Source organism: Peromyscus californicus, unplaced genomic scaffold (assembly GCF_007827085.1).
Source record: "Peromyscus californicus insignis strain IS unplaced genomic scaffold, ASM782708v3 Scaffold_4__1_contigs__length_199733344, whole genome shotgun sequence".
NCBI classification, from domain to species: Eukaryota; Metazoa; Chordata; class Mammalia; order Rodentia; family Cricetidae; genus Peromyscus; species Peromyscus californicus.
This window is the reverse complement of record NW_026294562.1, coordinates 28,174,331-28,199,852: the sequence shown is the minus strand read 5'-3', so window position 1 is coordinate 28,199,852 and position 25,522 is coordinate 28,174,331. Positions and strand designations below refer to the sequence as shown.

The following is a 25,522-nucleotide window of genomic DNA, read 5'->3' as shown; positions in this document are numbered from 1 at the left end:
AATTATATTAAAGGGTCGAGCAGCATTAGGAAGGTTGAGAATCACTGTTCTAGAACATTCACATGGCACTAAAGTGCTATCTATTTTCCAAAATAATAGTGACTTTGAGCTGTGTTAATCAACTAGAGCAGTAAAGAATGACAAGAATTGAATTTTTTCAAAGAAAATTGGTCAGGAAATAATCAGGGACAAAAGGAGGAAGTAATAGCAGTGTTTAATACAGCTGGGTGAGGTTTTTTTCCCCTTTTATTGAAAATAGATTTTTTTCCTTGTATAATATATCCTGATTACAGTTCCCCATCGTGTCCCGTGCTCCCCCACCCCACTCAGTCCCTCTCCCCCTCCCCTTCCATCCAGATCCACTCTCTTTCTGTCTGTCATTAGAAAACAAACAGGCTTCTAAGGGATACTAAGAAAAGAAAATATAAGATAAAACAAAAATTAACACACTGAAATTGTACATTGATACACTCAGGAATCCCACACAAACACTAAACTAGAATCCGTAATACGTGTGCAGAGGACCTGGTGCAGACCAGTGCAGACCCATGCAGGCCCGGTGCATGCCGCCTCAGTCTGAGCTCATATGAGCTTTGACCATGTTGACTTAGAGGATCTTATTTTCTTGGTGTCCTCCATCCCCTCTGGCTCTTACACTCTTCCTGCCTTCTCCCCTTCCACTGGTTTCCCTCAAAGCCTGAGGGGAGGGGTTTGATGGAGACATCCCATTTAGAGCTGAGTTTTCCTGGGGCTTTCACTTTTTGTATAATGTCTGGCTGTGGGTCTTTGTGTTTGTTCCCATCTGCTGCAGGAGGAAGCTTCTCTGATGATGGCTGAGCGAGGCCCTGATTTACAAGTATAGTAAAATATCATTAGGAGTCATTTTATTACAATCTTTCTTTTTTTCTTTTTTTAGAACAGTGGTATTTGGTTTTACTCTAGATCTCTGGGCTATCTAGTCTCTGGCTCTTGGTCACCCAAGCAGGGTCAGGTATGGGTTTCACCTCGTGGAGTGGGCGGGCCTCAAGTCAGATCAAATATTGGTTGGTTACTCCCACAAACTTTGTGCCACTATTGCCCTAGCATGTCTTGCAGGCAGATCACCACTGTATATGTATATGTGTATGTGCATGTGTATATTTTAGGATGCTTCCTCTGTATCCGGTTTCCCTATTACTTCCCAAATGGCAGTTCATTTTAGCCATCTCTCCCTCTATTTCCTCCATCCTCCTCCTCTCCCCTCCTGACTTGATCCTCCCATCCCAGCCCCCCCCCCCCCCCCCCCCCCGCCGCCGCCCAGTCATAGCTATCTATTCTATTTTTCTTTCCTAACAGGATCTGTCTGTCCCCCGAGTCCCTTACTCTAACCCTAACCTCTGCAGGACTACGGATTCTGGCTTGGTTATCATTGACTTAACAACAGCTGTGTGATTTGTCATTTAGCTTCGATCTTCACTTGAGAAATGCAGTCAGGATGGGCTTTCCCCTCAGGATCCCACAGCCCAGTATCTCTACTGTCAGGGACAAGGATAGAATCTCTAGTTAGTGGAAAAGTACAGACCCCCATAAGACAGGGAACTAGATCATCTTACAGTCAGGTTGCCTAGCAACAGGACATTGAGGCAGAGCCCTTGACCCTTTCACCCTGTAAACATCCTATACAAACATCCTGATAGCTTGCCCCACCTTATGCAGATGACAGCTTCTTGCTCCCCCCACCCTGCAGAAACTATATAAACCCTCTTGGAGAAAAATAAAGTTGCACCTTGATCAGAATCTAGACTTGGTGTGTTTCCTTTGTATCTCCTGTCTCTATCCTTCCGTCCTTAGGGTGGTCGAGAACCCGTTGAAGCCCTGCAGGTGGGGCACTCTACCTCCTTCCTATATGATGATTGCCACTCCATACACTATTCATGGGCTCCGTGAAGGGACCCTCCCTCGTCAGAATCCCAGAATCCTCTATGGTAATTACCACTCTGTACACTATGCAGGTGCTCCAGGAGCCTCAACAATCCAGTCACTGACAGGGGCCGGGATGGTTTTTGTCTCCAGCACTTAGTGAAGGTCCAACTCCTTCAGGAGTTTACAATTCTTTCCTGGATGCAACAGCAAAAGGAGGAGAAGGCTCTCACGTGACTGTGGAAGCACCCAGGACGGGGAATGCCCATTTGTGCAATCAAGCACTACTCTGGCTTCCCTCTCCCCAGCCCCCACCAGTGAGTTGATGAATCAGTGGATTTCCCCTGAGCCCTGCAGAACTTCCTCCCAAACGGTGGGGCTTTACATAGGTTGTGTCTACTCCCTCAGAAAAAGCGACATACAAGTGTTCAGAGCGATTTCTGGAGAGACCAGAGGGAAGTGGTTTGAGAACCATGCAGCCGGCAGGCATGCCAGGGGCGGGCCCAGGCAAAGTACACACACACAGAGGCCCTCTAGAGCAGGGGCTGGGGCGGGCCTGCCCATGTAGGTGACTCACCCTGCTAAGAGGTGGAGACTTAGGCTGGCTTTCCCTTAGGGCACAGAAATGCTGTGGATCTGGACTCTCCTGCCTCTGGTAAGCTTTGGGAAGCCTGGGATGTGGGACGCTGCACTCTGGGGACCACCGCGCGGGAATCTGGATGTGGCTGACATTGAATGACCGCCACCCCCCTTCCCCCCTTCCGTCCAGATATTCAGAAGGGCGGGGGAGCTGCTTTCTTTCCTGGCTCAGTGCTCAGGGCTGATCCCCGGGCACAGACCCTGCAGCTCGAGCGCTTTGCTGGAAAGAGGGTGGGTGGGGAACGGCAGGAGCTTGCTGCTGGTCGAGTCTTGAATGGTTTCTGCGTGGCTGGAGAGGGACTCGGGATGAGAGACATGCCCAGGCAAAGGTGCACTCTGTGCCAGGAGAGGGGTTCCCTCCGAGCCTGTGCGGCACGAGTGGAGTTGACACTTGTAACAGTTCGTTCAACTGGGGAAGTGAGTCAACTTTGGGCGGTGATTTTGACCCAGGAGTTGGGAGGTACCCTTTCTCAAAATAACTTTCAAAAAGTTACTTTGGACTAATAAGCCTCTGAAGAGTTGTTTACGTTCTTGTGACAACACGGAAAAATATAAACCAGTTTTCTTCCCTTCCGGGAATTCAGCTGTGAAACTGTAGGTGGCTGGGCTGATGGGTGTTTTTATGTTGCTGTTTTGTCCGGTTTGTTCCCACACTCTCAAGGCAAGTTTGTCTCTGTAACCCTTGAACTCTGGGTCTCGGCCCGTGTCTGCTGTAGGCACAGGAGTAAGCAAGCTTTCTGCCTCTACAGGAGAGTCCCCTGCTCAGAAATGCTAGCTTGATAATGGCCAATCAAAGGGATTCTACCTTGGGAGGTTCATCCAGTTCTGAGTTTAGACAAAGTGTTTTATTGGGGCCCTGAAATCGGTTTTCACAGCATCAGAGAACGGAGGAAGACAGCCTCTGCTCAGCCTCTGCTCGCTTGTTTTTCGCGACAGGGTTTCTCCGTGTAGTTTTGGTGCCTGTCCTGGATCTCACTCTGTAGACCAGGCTGGCCTCGAACTCACAGAGATCTGCCTGGCTCTGCCTCCCGAGTGGTGGGATTCAAGGCGTGTGCCACCGCCACCAGACTCTCTGCTCGCTTTTACAAGTGGAAATGAAATTCAGAGAACTTAAAGACTGCAGAGATAATACAGCTAGCTCATGACAGCCCTGGGCTTGGACTTAGCCCTAACTCCAAGGCACAAGCAGTTTGTGTATAAACTGATGATATGACAGCTCCATGGCGTGGTTAAGGGGAAGGTTTTTGCTATAGATATGAAAAAGAGAACAGGCAGAGGCATCTGGAACAGTCCAGAGTGTATAGAGAAAGAAGTAAACTGAACATGGCCAGCAGACTGGACATGGCCAGGGCTACCGTAGAGAGGGGAGAGCAGCAGGGTTCAGAGAATAGGGAAAACCCAGCAAGAGAGGCAAGAGCAGAGCACAGAGAGAAAGCCTATTGAGAATAGCAGGGTTACAAGGAGAATGAGCAGCTGCTGGGAGGGAAGCCCATGAGCTGGAGGGAGTTTGCGGTGGGGAGGTGAGAAGGGCTAGAATACTAACATAGACTTTGAAATGGGTAACACGTACTTGTGATACCAGCATGTGCTTTGATATGCTGATAGGTGCCATAGGCAGTCATATGCCCCTTTTGCCAGAGGTAAAAGAAATGACTGTCCAGTGAGTCTTACGAGGCACATTTAGTCAAGCCATTAGTACAAGCAAGCCAGATAATTTGAGGACATGATGCAGATACCCTGTCCTTGGTAGGGTATACATAAAAATTAAATTCCGTGAAGGTCTTTTTCTAGCCACTTTTCAACAGCCTGATTTACTGACTCCTCTCTCTCCCCTAGACCCATATTGTTCTATGTCTGGAAGGGACACAGGAGAACAGAGGTCCACCTGAAAGTTTCTAGTCCCCAGTTTTTCTGAATTCCCAAGTCCAGGGTTGGCGCTGATGGGGACTGTGTATCCTGGGTTAGTAAACTCCAGTCAGTCTACCTTTAAGGGCCCAAGGTCCAAGTGATATACCATCTGTCCCCATCCTCAGTGGCCTTTTTGAGAGATCACACCAGCTACTTTGACAGCAGGTAGGATGGTGATGATGATTGGGTACAGTCCCTTTCAGACAGATTCCAGGGTCTGGGCAGGGATCTTCTGTATCTAAACCAAGTCTCCTGCCTGGAACTTGTGGGTGGGTTCAGAGCCCAGAGAGATCGCAGGATTCCCTTTACAGGTCAATGCTGGTCAACGGCTTGCCAAGCTTCATGTGCTCTCAGTGTGCTATAGATTTTTTTTTAACTATCAACTTTTTCATTACAAATTTTAAGCTAACTTTTTGTTATAGATTTTACAAGTTTTTTTTTAAATTTTTGTTTTTGTTTTAACCACACCCAACGAATTTACAAGTCCTGAGATACAGGAAGTATACACAGTAGTCTTACAAACCTTGAGCTAAAGTTGATACTTTAGCAAACCTTTTAGAGTTAGAAGAGAGGGGAGTGTTTAGAGAGTTAAGTAAAACCAAGAAGAGGAGTATGAGGTAAGGAGCAATGGTCCCTACTGGGAATAGTTTACTTTTTAGCTGTTTTAAAGCATGGAATGTCTTTTACTGTGTTGTTCTGTTTTGTTGTCCTCCCAGGCACAAAGACAGGTGTCCCCATCTGACTCAAGACAGAGATTGTGTAGGAAACTTTTAAACAATCATTCTTGGGCCTGGAGAGGAAGGCCATATCCCAACTCCAGAGCTGGATTTTTTTTTTTTAAATAAAGCAGAATAGCATGTGACAATATTTAAATATTATCCATACACAGAAGACATCTCAACCTCTGTAAAACTGGATTTAGTGACCAGAGGGAGAGATTAGAGCAGGGAGCAGAGAAGGCTCAGAGATAAGAAATTTATGAGAATGGAGAAACTTTACAGATAAGAGATTTGGGGATCGTTTATTTGTGTAGGAACAGAAGTTGTCACACTGTGTGAGAATTTGGAAATCTAGTGGGCCATCTTTGGCCATTGAGTTGTACTGAGGCCAAGCCATTTGCAGTAAGACAGTGAAGCTTAATGAGATCTCTGGGTCCGAGGAAGAAAAGACATTAGAGAAGACGGTGGCAGGGGGTGGGGGTGGGGGGAATATTCTGAATGGGAAGAGTCCATGGCTAGAGACAAGAACAGGCTCCAAGAGCAAAATGAACTGAGAGAGGGAGAGGGAAAAAGAGAGGGAGAGAGAGAGAGAGAGAGAGAGAGAGAGAGGGAGAGAGAGAGAGAGAGAGAGAGAGAGAGAGAGAGAGAGAGAGAGAGAGAGAGAGCGAGCGCAGGAAAGGAGACGTTGTTTAGAAGCACAGTGAACAGAAGGTGGGATGGGAAAGGCTTAGGGAAACTCCACCAGAGGGAAGATTTCAGTATCTTAGAGGCCCAGGAGAGCATAGAAAAAAGCCTGATGTACCTGCAGGCCTCAAGTAGCAGGCTCCAGTGAGCCAACGAGAAGGACAGAGACAGAGTAGGAAGCTCCAGAGGGAGATGAGGAGAGACAAATAGTTAGCCATGGTTGGAGACAGACTTAGCTCTAGGAGGGAGCTGAGAGACAGAGCTAGCAAGGAGGCAGCCAGGATTAGAGTGAGGGGATGGACAAGAGAGACAGAGTAAGCTCCAGGAGGGAGCTGAGACCATGTCGGGAGGGAGAGCAAGGATGGGAGAGAACACGAAGTGTCCTGGTGACAAGAATTTCAAGCCAGGGCATCCCCAAGTGGACCGAGAGATTTGTCAGGGAGAAATGTCCAAAGTCACAAAGGAGAGGCATCCTATGTGATGTGTTCCCAACAGGAGAGAGAAGCTGCCTGACACACCAGCGTGACTTTTGTAACATAGTAAGCTCTAGGAGCTGACAGAGACAGACCGGGGAGCTCCAAGGAGAGAGCAGGTGGGGGGGCGGGAAGAAGCAGCTGAAGAGGGGTGGTGGGCATCAGGAGCCGGAAGAAACAATGTTCCATACCTTTGGAGAGTCAAGACAGTAGCTTGGTTTGGTTCAGAGAGGCTAGGCACCTTGGAAAGGGGTCTCTGTGTACCACTCCTGGATGTTGGGCAACAGCTGTGTAAGTGATGATATGACTGATCCATAGTTATGGTTGAGGGGAAGATTTTTTTAATTGTAGATATGAGAGAAAGAACAACCAGAGGTATCTGAAACAGTCAAGAGCAGAGAGAAAGAAGCAGACTGGGCATGGTCGTCAGTCTGGACATGGCCAGAGCTATTTGAAAGAAAGGGATAGAATAGCGGGGATAGAGAATAGAGAAAATATAGTGAGAGAAGCAGAAGCAGAGATGGGGGAGGGGCACATAGCTAGAATAGCAGGGCTATAAGGAGAAGAGTAGCTGTGGGGAGGGAAGCCCATGAGCTGGAGGGAGGTTAGGGTAGGGGAGGAGATGAGAGGGGCTAGGATGCTACCATGGTACTGGTGACACCAGCGTGTGCTGGGTTAGACTTCCAGGCCTTCTGTCAACAGGAAGGGAAACTGACTCCTTTTGGCTGCCTTTTAATCTAACTGCCAGAAATCCTTCTATAGTCCAGGTTGAGCTCATTTCTGGATATTTGTACTGCCTTTTGGAGTTTGAGGAATTGGAGGCTCTTTTGGACTACACAGTTTGCTGGTTGCATCTGATATCCAGAGTATACCAAGAGTAGAATGGCAAAGGCTCATATACTTGGCACTTGTGAAGGAGTGAAAAAAAAATCCCTTTGGTTCTTTAAGAAGTCATGTATAGTATTTGGCCTTTAGAAATGCCTTTAGGGAGTTTTAAGATTCTCCTCGGTGTAAATATCCTTGTCATCAGTCCATCAGTGTGGGTGGCTTGGAAACACTCTCAGCTCTTCGCAGTATGCCAAAGGCCTGGAGCTAATGCTCAAATTAGGTAGAGCTGTGTCTTTATCATAGATGTGTGTGCCTCAAGGACCCAAGAAACAGCCTTCGTAAAAGCATGCACACAATACATGTATGCTTATGTGAATTTTTACACACACATTAGTACATCAACGTTAAGTATAATTTATGATTTATGGCCTAGGAAATTAAAGTTTACTAACTAACGTTATAAAGACAGAGGAGCACAATTGTAATAGTAACCCTGCCACCTACATAGTCATTGCCGCATTTCATTGTACCTTCCACCTACCACATAAGACTCAGAAGTTTCCTTATTCAGAACCTGGCCTTATCCAACATCGAGCCCCCATGATTCCAGCATTGTATCACCCTGTGTGTCTCCTAAAATATGCCTCCCCATGTAGTAGGACTTCCTCAGTTGTAGCGTAGGTGAAACAGAGGCAGAGTGAATTGGAACACAAAAGCAAGTTTTGTTAAATACTGGTGATTTCCAGGGAGTAGATTTGGGGATGAGTTTTCTTTGACTCCCTTCCCCAAGTTCTCCTGTCTCCAGGACCATTTGCAGACACAGCAACTGGACCCTCCTTTGCCTCTCTTTCTTCTCTCTGCTTTTTAGAGATTCTTTTTGCCTCTCCTAGTTTCTGGAAAATTTTTTTTGTCCAGTGAGTAAGTCTGTGTGTGTGTGTGTGTGTGTGTGTGTGTGTGTGTGTGTGTGTGTTATGAAGTGGTGCAGGGTCCTTAAAGGTTTCGTCCTGCACTATTTAGGGATGTGACCAATCCCTCACTAGACAGCCACTTTTCTCATAGTTCTTATAGCAGTTGTTAAAAATAATGGTTGAAGAAAATGAGAGGAGATTTAGAAAAGAATGACACATTTACAAGCAATCCTACAGAAGAATCATGAACTGTGGGCTTTGGGGTTTGTATTGAAGGGATGGACAAAGACAGCTGCTTTGTTTATAATTTAATCATTTCCATTAAAACAACTCTAGAAACATGAAATTTTTTTTCCATTTTTTTGGAAGGGCTTTGTTTATCCCACAAGGAACTTAAAAGTTTCATGAATGCAATCACAAGACTAAATATAAATCAAAACATTAACAAGGGTGGAAATCTGTAAGTTTTATGGGTTCTGGCACATTAAATCCAAGTTCTCATGCTTGCAAAGCAAGCACTTTCCCAACTAAGTTGTTCTCTCAGCCCAAAACACATGTTTGTAAATCATGGTAAGACTGAAAAGCAAGAATTAAGTTGGAGGCTATCGGCAATCCTCACTAGCTACAGCTCACAAACAGAAAGTCTTCTGCTGCCTGTCCCTGTCCACAATAGATAGAATTATCACTGGCAGAGCAGACGGAGACTTTAATGTAGGAAAAGATTTTATTCTGAAGCTGAGATTACAGGAGGGTCAAAGGTGAAAAAGAGCAGATACACCAGGGTTTGGTGCTGTCTCTTTGAGAATGAGTGGTTTCAGGGCTGGAGTGTTAGTCTATCAAGAGAACTTTCCGAGGGCTGGGGCATGCTCAGTGGGGAGGCCGACCACCACAATCCAATTGCCATTTGGAGAGAATCATAGTTTTTCTGAGATGATTAGAAACTTGAATAAGGAAATCCCCCTGCAAAAGCCCCTTCTAACTTGTGTGTTTTGGGTGAATTATCTTGGTTCCAAAAGTCCCCTGTCAAGCACATGTTTTACATTATGTACCAGAGACCACTTACTGAAAAGTAACAAAAAGCATGTGATTTAAAACTGCAATAAAACAATGCAATAAAAAGTAACTTGAAACCAAGTTTAGGATAATGAATCCTTCTCTTCTTCTTTTTGAGTAGATAAATACTTAAAAACTGCCCAAACAGAATGAAATTAAATGTAAATACTGGAAAATAAAGTCATTCATTTTTTTTTTAAAAAATCAGCCTTATGGGAACATTTTAAAATTTTACTTCTAGCTTCTGAGTCTTATCCACACATGTACATAACTGTATGTTTAATCAGTGCCGTATATGGGCTGCTCCTTGACACTTTGTATGTATATTAACCTGCTTGTGTTTCTGTGTAATTATCATCTTATCATTTTTGTTTGATATTTTATAGTGAGGGTATTTAGTAAGGGAGCTTGAATTACCATAATTTTGTTTATTAATTTTATAATTTATAAATAATTGTCTCTTGGGTCTAAGAAGTAGCTCAGTGGTAGTGTTTGCCTACCATGTACCAGGCCCTGAGGTTGATCCCAACACCCTAAAACAAACAAATAAATAAAATCCATAAAAAAAGAAAATAGTGGATAGAAGTGCTTGCAGCCAAACCTTACAGCCTGATTTGGGTCCCTGGGCTCCACATGGTGTAAAAGAGAATGATTTTGCAGGTTGCTCTGTGACCTCCACTTGTGTAGATACACACACACACACACACACACACACACACACACACACATTTCATGTAAGTACCGTAGCCTCCAGTTTTTTTCTTTAGGGACATACATGGGTGTGTGTGCATAATTCACAAAAACAGAAAGAAAACCCACTTAGTTACTGGCCATTCTTTTCTCACTCAAAATCTTGGCTCTCAAATAGAAGGGGCTTGGAAGCTGGCTCCATCAGGAAAATCGTTTGCTATGCAAGCATGAAGGTGTTATTATAAGACTGAGCAACCTTTCCTTTCTAAGAAGGAAGTGAGCTGGCCATCTTCTCTAATTACTACTCCTTCTTGTGCCACCACACAGTCCAGTCACCGCCCCAGTCATAGGAATTTCGAAGCAGAGCAGTCACAGTTGGTGCAAACAATTGTCCATGACCCACTCAGTGGAGATGTATTGCTGGGGTGTCTGTGACAACAATGGCCAGCAGAGTAACAGTCCACGGGAGGCAAGAAGGCATACTGTTCAGCTCAATGCAACTAAGTAGCTGGTGTTGGTTCGCACTTTGGGAATCTGACTCTGAGTAGTTTATTTCAGGCACAGTTAAGGATAGCAAATAATGATAACTTTCCTGGTGATAATTAACTCGACCCCATGTACACACTCAAGCTTAAGATATGACTGCATCAAAACTTCTTTGTGAATTACATGTGACATACTCCATAAAGATGGGTTCTACAGATTGAGTGCGTGTGACATCTTTCATAAATATAGGATCTATAGATTGACTAGCTCACAATAAGGGTTTTGGGGAAGATTCGGTGTGGCCTTGGCCATACACAGCAAAGCATGTGAAGCAATGGAGGCGTGGGTGGTGTGTGTGTGTGTGTGTGTGTGTGTGTGTGTGTGTGTGTGTGATGGTGCTTGTGGTGGTCAAAGACAACTTGTCATCTCTCTGCTTCTTGTCAAAACAATGCAATGAGGAAATAGTCCACACATTGTTCTAGACTATGCTTTGTTTAGCACATGTAGTGCTGATGTATAAAATACGTATGCGTGAATTTATACATTTATTTTTGTTGCTAGTTGGAACCATTTAAATGTTAGATATTTTTTATGACTGTTGGAAAACAGATCTGGGCTAGTGTAGCAGTTCTGATCTCCCAGAGCTTGGACCCAGTTAGTCCCTGGGTCCAGGTACAGCACTCCAGCCTAACAAGTCCACTCCCACTCAAATATCTTGATTCTCTGAGTTGCTGCTAAGGCCTAAGCATTTTTAATCAAAATGCACCATGTATGATTCTGGTATTTTTTAGAGTGTTTATTGTTTATGTATTACTTAAAGATTTTTATGTCTATTAGGGTTTCTGGGAACAATTTTTCTTCCCTTTCCTCCTTCTTCCTTCCTTCCTTCCTTCCTTCCTTCCTTTCTTTTTCCAGTGTCGAGAATTGAACCCAGGAACTTGCACATATTAGACAGGTTCTTTGCCACTGAGTTATACACACCCTTTGTCTCTGAGAACTGCTTTTCTAACTTTAAGAAATTAAACTTAATCTTTAAAACTTAAAGTATTAAACTTAAAATAGACTCCAGATGGGATTTCCTGGGTTCTTTCCGTTTCTCTTATTTACTGCTTGGTCAGTTATGGACCTAACTGAGTCCTGCTACTGCACTCTTTCTCTCCTGAGATTTCCAGAGACTGGCTTGAAGAAAGAGAGATGACATGTCTGGGATGGGGTTCCTTTCTACTCTTCTATATTCTGAAATAAATAAAAACACATGGAACTTTCACTTATCTCTTTCATGTAGATGTTTAAATCTTTATTTCGTTTTCTAAATAATGCAGTAATATAAAATGGCAATACTACTTACTGGTTTACACAATTAGAGATGTGTTAAGTCCCTGGTAGATATGAGAATTATGTATTGATGCACTGCTAAAACAATGAACCACTGATTGTCTTTTTTAGAATTTCTGTTCAATCAAATATTAATAAGTTCTAGGAGGTCTAGCAAGCAAGCTGGCAGAACTAGTCAGCAGATCTTCATCTGTTGCTTCACTGTTTTCTTCAGCAATGTAGGGCAGTGAGATTTCAAAGCAGCCTCGTACGGCCAGTAAGTCCAGGAAGAAGCCTGGTTTGCATCTGCCCCTGGGTGATTTCTACTTCTAAATTTCATGGAAATTCTCTTATCCATTGAGCTCCCTGATCATTCAATATGAGAACCCCTTCAGCTATAAGAGGTTCCCAGGTTTATATGTGTCTCTGATGTTCGTCAACTCAGGAGTGTGAGAGAAGAGAGAGGCTGTACTTTTACATTTATATTAGTGTACAAGGACTATTATAACCACGTCCCACATGCAGGGTAGCTTGAACAATTTTTCACTGTTTTCCTCTCAAGACATCAAAGATGAAAGTAACAGGGTCATCTGCTTCTGAGGGCAATGAAGAGTCTGTTCGGGCCTCTGTTTTCACTTACAAATGGCCTTGTCTCTGTGTCTTCATGTCGTCTTCCTCTATCTGTGAGCACCCACATTTCCTCATGAAAGAGCTGTCTTAGTCACTGTAAAGAAACGCCACAACAAAGGCAACTCTTATAAAAGAAAGCATTTCATTGAGTGTAGTCAGACTTTCTTTGTACCACCAGCTCCTGAATAATGACACAGAGACTTCTTGAGTATGAAAGCTTGGCCTTAGCTTAGGATTATTCTCAACTAGCTCTTAAAACTTAAACTAAACTGTTTATATTAATCTACATTCTGCCATGTGGGTCATTACCTCTCCTCCCTACCTTACATCTGACTTCTTCCACATCTGGCTGGCAAACCTCCCATGCAGGGTTCTTCCCAGCATTCCTATCTCTGCCCAGAAGTCCCACCTATCCTCTCCTTCCTAGCTATTGGCTGTTCAGCTCTTTATTAAACAAATCAGAAGGTGCCTTTGGCAGGCAAGGAAGGACAGAAACACATCTTCACACAGTGTGATCAATCATCCTGCAATAATTAGGGCTGGCCCACAGTTTCAGAGGTGTAGTCCGTTATCAACGTAGTGGACAGCATGGTAGCACACAGGCAGACATGGTGCTGGAGGAGTAGCTGAGAGTCCTACATCTTGATCCACAGGCAGTAAAAAGACAGAGTCTGGACCTAGTGTGGACTTTTGAAACCTCCAAGACCACCCCCAGTGACACAATTCCTTCAACAAGACCACACCTCCAAATCCTTCTCAAATTGTGCCACTCCCTTGTGACTAAGCACACAAATATATGAGCTTATGGGGGGTCATTCTTATTCAAACCACCACACCAGCCAAATTGGATTAAGACTCACCCTACTGAACTCAGCCAAACCATCTCTGAAATAGTCCTTTCTCAAAATGTGACCATGTTTTAAAGAGGTGTAGGAGTTAGGACATTACCACAAGAATTTGGAGTGGGTGAACAGCTACATCAGTTTTGGGTCAACAGGCACCGTGAGGTTGGGCTAGCCACTGTAACATTTTGAAACATGGCTGTGTCTACCAGGGAAGGGGCTTGGTCAAATCACCTTGCAGGTCCTTTCTGCTCTGGTAAATCCAGGGAGGGAGAAAAGAAATAAAATTGTAAATCCATTGAGATACCAAACTTGGTTCAGTATCAGAGAGCTTAGGAATTATCTGGAATCTTTGCTAGTGTAGACAACTTTAACGTATTTTCTCATTTTCTGTTTCTGCCATTCACCCAAATGAACCCCAGCTACCACTTCCTGTAACCTTTTCACTAAATTCTGAAAGACAAATTTTATAGTATATAAAGGGACACTATTTACCCATGTTTTCAACAATCTATTTGAACTTTGGAGTTAAAATGCCCACTTTCAAACTGAGTTATCTGTCTTTCAGATAATTCCATCAACATGCATTTAAATGACTTTAGAAGCATTCTTTTATGTTATTACATTTACATATTAGGGCTATAAGAGTAATTACATAATAAGATGATTTTTTCAAAGTATGGTGCAAATGTAAAACAGTATTACAGACAATTTAAAAGCAAACTTCCTAAATTGTATGTGTTAAAAAAAAATCTTTTCTGGTACATTCCCCAGAGTAGTCTCTATGGATAACTAGGAACATTACATTTATCACATTTTTAGATATTCTTTCTTTCCCAAAACAAAACAAAACAACTAATTCACAGGTATAAATGCAATTTTTAAGAAATATATTTACTTCTTCCTATTTCTAGAGAAGCACTGAATATTAATTTCTAAGTCACTTTGTCTTACCGTCTCATTGCTGTCCCAGTGACTCTGGGTGCCTTCTCCACAGGGATCTGTCAGGACATGGTTAAGGAGGCATACTTTTATAGTAAGTATCCTTTAAGAAGGACACCCAGAGACTCACTGGAAACACAGCTCACCATGAACTACAGTTCAAGTTTGTGGTGGTTTCTGTGACAGAGCTCTCAGTGAAGTCAACAATTCTTTTCAGTATACGTTGAAATAACCTCCTTTCTTTTTGGTCTGGTCTGATAAATAAGACAGACTTTCCTCATGATGAAGCAAAGCTGGTGGGTAGGGGTAACATAGCAGGTCCCCCGGGACCAGGGGAAATGAAACAGCCCCGAACACACTAAGCTGAGGCGATAGGGTCAACTCAAGAAAGGTTGTATTTGGGATGCTTGATTCGGGAAACCAAAAGGACTGCCATCAAAACCCGAAGACAAAAATCTAAATTTTTAGGACGGATCAAATGCTGCTCGCTCAAGCACAAACTTTTCCCGTCTCTGATGTCTTACTTAGGGGGTTCCTGTCACACATTCACTACTGTTATCATCCAGGTTTCTAATCTTATCAGAGAACACAAACCAGAAACCACTGCAGAGCTTCAGAATCCATGCAGTCTCGCTACCACTAAAGCTTCTCGTTTGCTGTGATGTAATGAACTCATACTCTCAGCAACCAACATTGTTCAGTTTTTGATGTGTTAAAAGACCATTTCATGTTGACATTTTTGTTTTTGTTTGTTTGTTTTTTGTTTTTCCGCTTTCTCCCCTCTCTTTGGGCATGTGAGGGCCAGGTTAGCCTTGAACTTGTGATCCCTCTGCCTCAACTTCCCCAGGAGCTGGGATTATGTGCCTGAGCTATGGCTGGCTCAGACACATCCTTTTATTCCTCTTCCCCCTCCTTTCCCAACTCCTCAACTTCTAGCCTCTCATCAAGGGAGCATTTTCCTGTAGTCACTGTGCACTGCGGTCTCACTGATGAAGACACCCTGTGGCTTTGGCTAGAAGTAAATCACTTTTCATTTTACTGGTTATCTACCGAGGAGCTGAGGCGTCACTGTGTCTTTACAAACTGTGCTCAGTCTGACGGCGACATCAGTATCAGTACTGAACAGTGTGGCTGAGCCAGGCATCTGGCAACTCATTCTTGCCAGTTAGAAAGCTGACGTTTCCACCACCTAACACCTTTTTTCCCCCTTCCACTTAAAAAAAAAAAAGTCTTTTCCTGTTTGTTTTGAACCTGAGAACAGAAAAAAAAAAAAGCGTGGTTTTTTTTTTTTTTTCTCTCTGTCTTTTTAAAATCTGCCTCAGCCCTCAAGACCAGTTGTCACACTTATCCTTGGGCACCAGCTTTACCAGGTGGCCCAAGTTCTTTAAGTGAGTAGTTTTTTTTCAGTCACTCGGGTGTCTCTCTGCTTGTCATCGACCTGTTACTTCCTGAGTACTGTCACTCCTTTCCTGGGAAGAAGGTGTGCTGAGCCTGTACTAGTGGGTGACATGGGATGGGCACTGGGCCTTACGGGTGCACTCATTCCTGTACCGTGTCTTCGGTTTGATAACTTGAGTCCTTCTGAAAAGCAGTTCCTCACGATGCTGCCGGACAAGAAAATGTCCACTGTTCTCTGTTTCTCATGACCTGGTCACAGGGACAGGTGCTCACCATCCTTTCTTCTGGGGATCCCAAGGGGACAAATGTGAAGATTCAGGCGTCTGCATTCCAGATGGACACCTCTGCCAGACGCCGCATCATTGCCATGGCTGTTCACACAAATGCTGCCCCACATGGAGGAAAGACGGGCAGACTGAGGTGAACTGGCAAGCTTCACCTTCCCTGCAAGCCCCAGCCTTGGCTTTAGTAGTCCTCCTACAGCACCCCCCCAGCCCTCCCCCACGGCCCCCAAGATACACACTTGAGGCTGACTTCAGAGTCTGAGAGAAATCCTTTCAAAATCCTCCCAACAGAAGATTCCTCATTAAAACTAACTTGTTGCCTTTTGTTCAGAACTGTCTGAAAACCATTGTTAGTGTTCCTAAATGAAGCAGAAGTAATTAAGGAAATCCTACAAATGTGCATTGGAGTCCAGCCCAGATTTGGAACAGAAGTGGCTGACTTGGAGTCCTTTGTTAACCATTCCTAAATTTGGGCTTTGGGGAAAGGCATTTCTCAGGCGCTGTGCTCAGCTTCAACTATCTCGAGTCTTCATGAGTACTGTAACTGAAGAGGCGGTATATGTTAATGAATGTTGTAATGAGCTAGGCAAGTGTCATGGGGGAATGCAAATAAGGGTGGGTGCTCTCACATCACACGGCCACAAGGGATTCAGAAAAGGAGAGAGAAAAACAGAATTTCTGATTTGCAGGAAATATTAAAATCTATAGTAATGAAACATTCCAGTAGATACTCTTTTTAAAAGATTTTTTTTTTTTAAATTGTGCGAATGTGAGTAGAAATGTGGACATGAGTGTAGAGGTGCCCATGGAGACCAGAAGAGAGCAACAGATCTCCCTGTAATGATGTTAGAAGGGACTGTGAGCTGCCTGACTTAGATGCTGGAAATCAAACTCTGGTCCTTTGTGAGACCAGTGTATGCATCTTACTGCTGACCCCATCTCTAGCACGAAGGAGATCCATTATTAAAATCTGCCTTGAAGCTGAGCAGGTGCCATGATGCCTTTCTGAATTGACATTCCAGGCTTGAATGTGAATACAGCATTAGAGACATAGGCTCCTGCTGTGGCTGTGAGTACCAAAGGGATTCTTCCCTAGGTCAGGAGCCCTAGAAAGCCGGTCCTGAATGAACGTGCTCGTCCCTTATACATCACCAGGTCTGTAACTTCTCAGTGGCCTTTTGTTTCTTTTTTATTAAAAATGTTCTCTTCCATATGATATATTTTGATTGTATTTCCCCTCACCTAGGTCTTCCCCATCTCCCTACACACCCCACTCTATGATCTCTCTCTCTCCCTCAAAAAAAAAAAAAACAAAAAACAAAAAATCACACAAACAAACAAACAAAAACTACCTCCCACCTCCCACAGAAACCCAAAAATGAAAATCAAAACAAGCAAAAAAAAACAACAAAAGAAAAAAATGCCCAGATTAAACAAAGGACCACACACAAAGAAAGAAAGAAAGAAAGAAAGAAAGAAAGAAAGAAAGAAAGAAAGAAAGAAAGAAAGAAAGAAAGAAAAGAAGAGCGAGAGAGAGAGAAAGCATGGAGTTCATTTTGTGCTATCTTATAAAACTGATTTTCCCATTGTCAGTAGTATCAACTGCAAACAGCTTCTTGATTAAAGGTGGGAGCCAGTGTCCACTCTCAGTGCCAGGACCCCATCTGTCTTGAACCTGTGCAGGTCTTGTGCATACTGCCACAGTCTATGTGAGTTTATACATGTATCACTCCTGTTGTGCCTGGAAGACACAGTTTCCTTGAAGTTATCCACCTCCTCTAGCTCATACAATCTTTCTTCCTCCTCATCCACATAAATCCTTGAGCCTTGAGGGACAGGGTTAGATAACAATGTCCCATTTAGGACTAAGTACTCTAAAATCTCTCACTCTCTGAACATCGTCCAGTTGTGGATCTCTGTCTTGATTCCCATCTACTGCAAGAAGAAGCTTCTCTGATGAGGGCAGAGTGAGGCACTGACCAATGAGTATAGCAATATCTCACTAAAAGTCATTTTATTGCTATTTACCTTTATTATAATAATACTAGTAGATTTTCCCCTAGCTGAGACCACTTTTTCTTGTTTCTTTTTCTTTTTCTTTCTTTCTTTCTTTCCTTCCTTCCTTCCTTTTTTTCTTACTTATTTATTATACATACCAACCACAGTTTCTGCTCTCTCCTCTCCTCCCGTTCCCTCCCCCCACCTCCTTTCTACCCACCCCAACCAGTCCTCAGAAAGGGTAAGGCCTCCCATGGGAGTCAACAAAGCATGACATATCAAGTTGAGGCAGGACCAAGCTCCTCCCCCTGCATCAAGGCTGAGCGAGGCATCTCGCCATAAGGAATAGGTTCCAAAAAGCCAGCTCATGCATCAGGGACAGATCCTGGTCCCACTGCTAGGGGTCCCACAAACAGATCAAACTACACAACTGTCATTCACATGCAGGGGGCGGTCTAGAGTCCATGAGCTCCCACAAGCTCCGGTCAGCTGTGTCTGTGGGATCTTGATCCCCATCCTCCCTTGCTTATATAATCCCTCCTCCCTCTCTTCAACTGTATTCCCAGAGCTCGGCCCATTGCCGGGCCGTGGATCTCTGCATCTGCTTCCATCAGTCACTGGACGAAGGTTCTACGATGACAATTAGGATAGTCACCAATTTAACCACAGGAGGAGGCCAGTTCAGGCACCCTCTCCATCATTGCCAGGAGTCCCAGCTTGGGTCATCCCCATGGACCCCCAAGAGCCTCCCAGGTACCAGGCCTCTCCCCAACCCCATACTGGCCCCCTCTATCAAGATATCTCCCTCAGAGCTGTCTCTCTCTCTCTCTGACCCTCCCCCAACTCAACCATCCTGAACCCTCATGTTCCCATTCCCCATCCCCTCCCCACTCCAACTCCCTGCCCCCAGTTTACCCAGGAGATCTCATCTATTTCCCCTTCCCAGGGCAATCCATGTGTCCCTCTTAGGGTCTTCCTTGATATCTAGTTTCTCTAGGGCTGTGGATGGTAGCCTGGTTATCCGTTGCTGTGCATCTACTATCCACTTTTGAGTGAATACATACTGTATTTGTCTTTCTGAGTCTGGGTTACCTCACTCAGAATGATTTTTTTTCTCTAGTTCCATCCATTTGACTGCAAATCTCATGATGTCATTGTTTTTTTTTAACCACTGAGTAATACTCCATTGTGCAGAGACCATTTTTTCTTAATGAATATGCCCCCACTCCTCAAATTCCCTATACTTCCTAGCTTCCTTTATTTATTTGTATAGGATGATTTCTCCCTGACAGACCTATTACATTTCTTTCTTTATTTAGCATCCCTTCCCTGGAAATTGTTAATATTTTACGTCAGCTTGCACCCAGAGTTTTGGTCAGACATTTTGCATGTGTCCTGAGATGAATATTGAAATCCATGTGCTGTGAGTAAAGCAACTAATCTTCCATATTATAGGTGGACCTCATTCAGTGGGTGGAATGCTGTAGTAAACAAACACCAGCCTGCTCATCTCCTCAGTAAAATTTCTGCCCCCATACTGCCTTAGGACTTGAGCTGCAGATTTTTCTGGTTGCTGACTTATACCATCTGATCTGAGGGCTGAGACAGTCAGTTCTTTAAAATTAATTATCCCCCATCCCCAATGCGCACGCGCGCGCACACACACACACACACACACACACACACACACACACACACACGATAAATTTCCATTTCCCTGGTGACAAATCCACTCACATATATAAACAATGCTAGGAGAGGATTTATCTTTCCACTGGTTAGTTCTCAGGCATCGACCAGGCAATGTGCGACACACAGTAGGTACTCAACAGTGCACTTGCTTACTTACACTTCATTCTGTAGAAAGTAATGTCGAGATTTCTCTTGCTTTAAAATGTCTTACTTAAGAAGGTGGGTATTTAAGCCGGGCGGTGGTGGCGCACGCCTTTAATCCCAGCACTCGGGAGGCAGAGCCAGGCGGATCTCTGTGAGTTCGAGGACAGCCTGGGCTACCAAGTGAGTTCCAGGAAAAGGCGCAAAGCTACACAGAGAAACCCTGTCTCGAAAAAACAAACAAACAAAAAAAGAAGGTGGGTATTTAAATAACTTGTATTTCCCTCTTTCCCCTCCTGTCATTTGCCATAGTTTACCAACTTTTCCTATCCTTAATTCTTTTGCTTTTTTTTTTTTTCTGCTTCTCAAAACCAAAATAACACTCAGAACCATTTATGTTTGTGTGGGTTTCCTACCCTGTCATAATTGAAATGCCCCAGTCTCTGCCTAAACAGTTTCAGTTAGACCATTGCATTCCGCAAAGATGAGTAAATGCAAACATTTTAAAATGCGAACTGGGTGGAGTGTGACTTGCCTTACCTCTGGAAACAGTCAGGATAGGTACTTCAGACCACTTTTCTTCTTGGTACCTGACAGAAGTCGCTGATATTATAGTAAGTAGGGAACATTTCCTGAAGACATCGACTCTGTAAAGTGTGTGAACACATCTGAAGGGAGGCTGCTGCCGGGATATCTCTAGAGACTTGTGCCTTTTGACTCATCTTGATTTCAGATTGCTTGTTTCTCAGATTCGGAATGTATTTTGGATAATGATTCCGTGCCCTCGGTACTCGGAAAGCACTCAGGCATGCTCGGCAAATTTGCTACCTTTGGGCTGCATCTCCAGGCCTCCTTCATAAACGACAACAAACACTCTTTTTATTTTGAGATGGTCTCATTAGTTTGCCAAGCTGGAATTGAATTCACTTAGTAGTCCAGTAGACCGTGAACTTGAGGCCTCAGACTCCCAAGAAACTAGGGTGAAGTAGGGAAGAGTGGTACATTTCTTTTAGAAAGCCCGAAACTGCATAATATATGTACCCTTTTCTGGGAACGGTATTAGTGGAAGCAATCCATAAATGTATGTCCTTCTGTCCTTCTCCTCCGGTTACTTAACCATTTACGCTAGGAATCGAAGACCTGCACATATAGTTTCTCTCAGATGTTGGTTAAAATTTTCATACCAAGGACAGGCTGTATATCCACAGGGCACATACACATATGTACAATTGGGCATGAAGCTTGAGTGCTTTAGATATGTCAGTTTGGGCTAGCCCCAACCTACAAATGCCCTCTCTTTGAGTTTCAATCTGCGTCATTTTCTTGTTTTTACTGAAAAGTCAGAATTGACAGAAAAGAAAAATAAGTTTGACTCGACACTAACGTTGCTCTTTACAGTAACCAGCGTGGCTGACGATAGAAAGGAATTGTCCCTCCTCCGGGTGCTTGTTCAGACTCAGTCTTTATTATTTTTGCCAGTAGGATTTAGTGATACCTTCTAGCTCCTGAGATATTTTCCAGATTAGAGAACACACACACTCCCCCCTCTCAAATTTTCTCCTCTCCTTCCCATATGTGTATTTAATGAATGTATGTGGAAGTTGAAGGTCAACATTTAGTATGACTTCTTACCTTATTTTCTTGAGAGAAGCTTTTTTTCACTGACCCTGGAGCTTGCTGATTCACCTAGGTTGGCTGGATGGCACGCCCCAGGAATTATCTTGTCTCTATTTCCCCAACGCTGACACATGGCTTTTTATTTTTATGTGGGTTCTGGAGGATCCAACTCAGGGCTTCATGCTTGCATCACATCTGAACCATCATCTCCCAGCCCTAGTTTGGGAATTTTCATGTGTTGATGATCATCCCTCATTGATCAGTATGAGTTTGACACAGCCAGAGAGTAAGAAGCCATAAAAATTTGAATGGCTTTTGTGCAGGACCTCTCTGATTTGAACAATGAATCCTTTGGTATATTTCCAGATGAGTCACTACTCCCTAATGTCCCCAGCTATGTCACCAGAGCTGGTGGCTATCTGCTCTGAAAGAGAGCCTGCCATTAACTGGACTAGCACACAACCTTCAGCTGAGAAAGCAAGAGACAGATATTGTCATCCTGAAAAGAAAAGTTGATGCCAATAAATATAGTTTATGTAAGCTTCCATGTTAGAGATGTCTTAGAGAAAAGAGCCCAGATTTGAGTGTGTTTTAAAAGCAACAGATTGTGGGTGAAGCTTGGTGGTCTATAACTTGCTTGATATCCATGAGGTCCTGGGTTCAATTCCCAGCACCACAAAGGAATAAAACAAGACCATGCAAATATAAACTGTGAAACATCCCCGCATATTATTTTGTAATAAAGCACAAATTCATATGCAAATTCCCTGCCTTTGGGAACTTAATTATTTTCCATTAATAATCGATTGTATTTATATTTACATTATCAGAACTTAGCTGAACAAATGTCTGTTGGCTTGAGTTATCAATACTTTGGAGGTGATGCCAGCCTATTTAGGCTCGATTCTTCTCATCTTTGTAGTACCTGTCATTGCCCTTTACCTACAACTGCTCAAGCATGGAAAGTCAGTCGTCATCTATGTTAAGTTCATTCACCTCTGAGTACAAGGGAGAGAACACTGTACTATGAGGGAAAATTTAAGACACATCCTAGCTGTACCTTTTGCTGACAAGAACCTCCAGACAAGTCGAATGTTTTCTGAGATTTTGATGTCACTTTTCTCTATTAAAAGTGTGGATGTCACAGATGCATCTTTTCGAGACAGGTTTTCTCCGTGTGGTTTTGGTGCTTGTCCTGGATCTTGCTCTATAGACCAGGCTGGCCTCGAACTCACAGAAATCCACCTGGCTCTGCCTCCCGAGTGCTGGGATTAAAGGCTTGTGCCACCACCGCCCAGCTCACAGATGCATCTTAAGACACATCTATCTCAGGAGAAAATGTAGGCCACTTCATCACTTCCTTTTTCCTCAGTCAGAGGTCCTAAGGTACCCTGTGACCTGAAGGGGTCATAGACTTTACTGATGAAGGAGAACAGGCTCAGAGGGACTTGGAGGTCTCTGTGGCAGTGACTGCAGATCATTAACTTCTCTCGGCTCAGAATACCAAAACAATTAACGACACAAACAGCTCCCACCCTATCATGTACCAGGAAACCCTAGAAAATGATCTTGAGAAAACCAAATTCAGAAATAGTAGCTCAAAGAATTTGACGATGGATAATGCTCTCTCTATCATACATAGAAGGAGTGGCATACATTTATGTTTATAAGGTGTCTTGCTGTTTTATTGCTGTGAAGAGACATCGTGACCATGGCAGCTCTTATAAAGGAAAGCATTTGATTGGGACTGGCTTACAGTTTCAGAGGTTTAGTTCACTGTCTTCATGGTGGGAAGCATGGCATCACTCAGACAGACCTGGTGCTGGAGAAGTAACTGGGAGTTCTATATCAGGAAATTCTGGCAGCAGGAAGAGAGAGCCACTGGGCCTATCTTGGGCTTCTGAACCCTCAAAGCCCACCTCCAGTGATACACCTTCTCCAAACATGGACACACTTCCTAATCCTTTCAAATAGTATCACTCTCTGGTGACCAAGCATTGAAATATATGGGTCTATGGGGCCATTCTTATTTAAACCACCTCAGATGGGTCAAATATACTTAGAAATCCCGAGAAAGAAATCATTGCAGGTGTTACCTCTAAGTTGATTAAATGTATAATTTTGCTTATTTTCCCAAGGAACTCCAACTCTATAGCTAGTAAAGAAAACTTGGAAATAACTTCATTTGGAATTATGGATTTATGTCTTTAGGAGAAAATAATCAAAAATAGATTTAAAGATTTGTTTTCTGTAGCTTGAGTTTTCCTGCCTGGCCCACAGTCAGGACAAATCTCTCTCACCTGCCAGTCCCACAGCCACTCAGACCCAACCAAGTAAACACAGAGACTTGTATTGGTTACAAACTGTATGGCCATGGCAGGCTTCTTGCTAACTGTTCTTACAGCTTAAATTAATCCATTTCTATAAATCTATGCCTTGCCACATGGCTCGTGGCTTACTGGCACCTTCACATGCTGTTTCTCATCATGGCGGCTGGCAGTGTCTCTCTGACTCAGCCTTCTACTTACCAGCTTTATTCTCCTCCTTGTCCCGCCTATACTTCCTGCCTAGCCACTGGCCAATCAGCGTTTTATTTATTGACTAATTAGCAACACATTTGCCATACAGAACATCCCACAGCACTTCCCCCATTTTTTTTTTCAAAAAGGAAGGTTTTAACCTTAACAAAGTAAAATTACATATAATTTGGGAATTTGGGTGTAGCTTCTCTTACTACTTCCTGCTGGAGGGGGGCGCTGTATCTTATGGGGAAACAAAGAAAATTTTAGCATTATGGAATAGTCCATGAGGCTGTATCGTCTGAGCCAGTTGCCTTCAAACCGTTCTGGATGTTGGATCATCTGGGCCATAGTGTCATCGGAGACCTTTCAGGGGGTCTTGGCTGGTCAAACCTGATGTATCTTAATCTGGAACGAATCCATAGCCTCTGGCTTTCTGTGGGAACATAAGCAGAGTCTCCTTTCCAAAGTAACATATCCTTATATTCAAATTTTGAAGTCAAGGTACCTTTAAAATATACATTTTGGCATAACTCAACAGCTTTTACAATCAAATGTTTTTCTGCAGTTACAAGTCCCAAAGACAACACAATGCAGATTCTCTGTGTAATATCCATTTTTACATGGCTTATATTTTATACTACCTTTACTGTCTCTTTAAAGACTTTATTTTTTAAAACTATGTATTTGTTTCTATAACTCTATATATCATCTTTTTTGTCTCTTTCAAGCCTACGCATCTTTTACACACATTGTAAACTATTACATCTGAATCTGTCTTATTGTGAATCTATTGCCTTAAACTGCAGCAGCTGTGGCTGCTGGCTCCACCCACCTCAGCTTCCCAACGTGGCGTTTTCCACCAGCTCTGGGAGCTATCGTGGGTCTCTATGCTTTTATCCAAGCAGCGTATAGCCCAGAAACCTCTTTGTTTTGTACCTGCAAAGGCTAAATCCACCACGCAGCTTAATGTGCCACTTGCAGAGGACTCATTCCCGCCATACTGCAGGTCGAGCGCACATGCTAGGAACCCACCAGTAGCTCAAACTGGCAGCTGCCGCTCATTTGAGAGAGACGATTAGGAAGCTGTTTTTAGCTCCGTTTTAGAATCTTTTCTCAGGTTTTAGGTGGAAACTCTTGCCACCACGTTGGACGCCGTTTGTAGCTTGAGTTTTCCTGCCTGGCCCACAGTCAGGACAAATCTCTCTCACCTGCCAGTCCCACAGCCACTCAGACCCAACCAAGTAAACACAGAGACTTGTATTGGTTACAAACTGTATGGCCATGGCAGGCTTCTTGCTAACTGTTCTTACAGCTTAAATTAATCCATTTCTATAAATCTATGCCTTGCCACATGGCTCGTGGCTTACCGGCACCTTCACATGCTGTTTCTCATCATGGCGGCTGGCAGTGTCTCTCTGACTCAGCCTTCCACTTCCCAGCTTTATTCTCCTCTTTGCCCCGCCTACACTTCCTGCCTAGCCAATGGCCAATCAGCGTTTTATTTATTGACTAATTAGCAACACATTTGCCATACAGAACATCCCACAGCAGTTTTCCAAGAAGAAGTGTATATATATATTTCCTGGACAAGGTAAAGAGATCTGTATGGGTTTAGTGGGAAGTTCATTGTATCTTTGGACAACAGTGAACATTGACCAGAGCTTTGATTCTGTGGCTGGGTAGCAAAAAGGAAGCATAAACGTGCCCTGAGTAAGTGTCAAGTCTGATAGAAATGAGCACTTTCATCTTCATGATCAATGTTTAAAGACAGAAAATGCTAGTCTCACCAAAATGTAAGGAAATGAAAGGCACAGAAAAGTTAGTCACTATGGGTGGCCAGAATTAGGTTTCAAAT

At 43.6% G+C, this 25,522-nt stretch overlaps 1 protein-coding gene across 1 annotated transcript in view; it reads left to right on the top strand.

The window, feature by feature from the left end:
• Positions 1–2,373: 2,373 nt before the first annotated feature.
• Fas (Fas cell surface death receptor) overlaps positions 2,374–25,522 on the top strand; it is a 39,007-nt gene continuing 15,858 nt past the window's right edge. Inside the window, exon 1 of the mRNA XM_052713531.1 lies at positions 2,374–2,554. Within this exon, the coding sequence (XP_052569491.1) occupies positions 2,525–2,554 (30 nt within the window). The 5' untranslated portion in view covers positions 2,374–2,524. The remainder of the gene's footprint in view (positions 2,555–25,522) is intronic.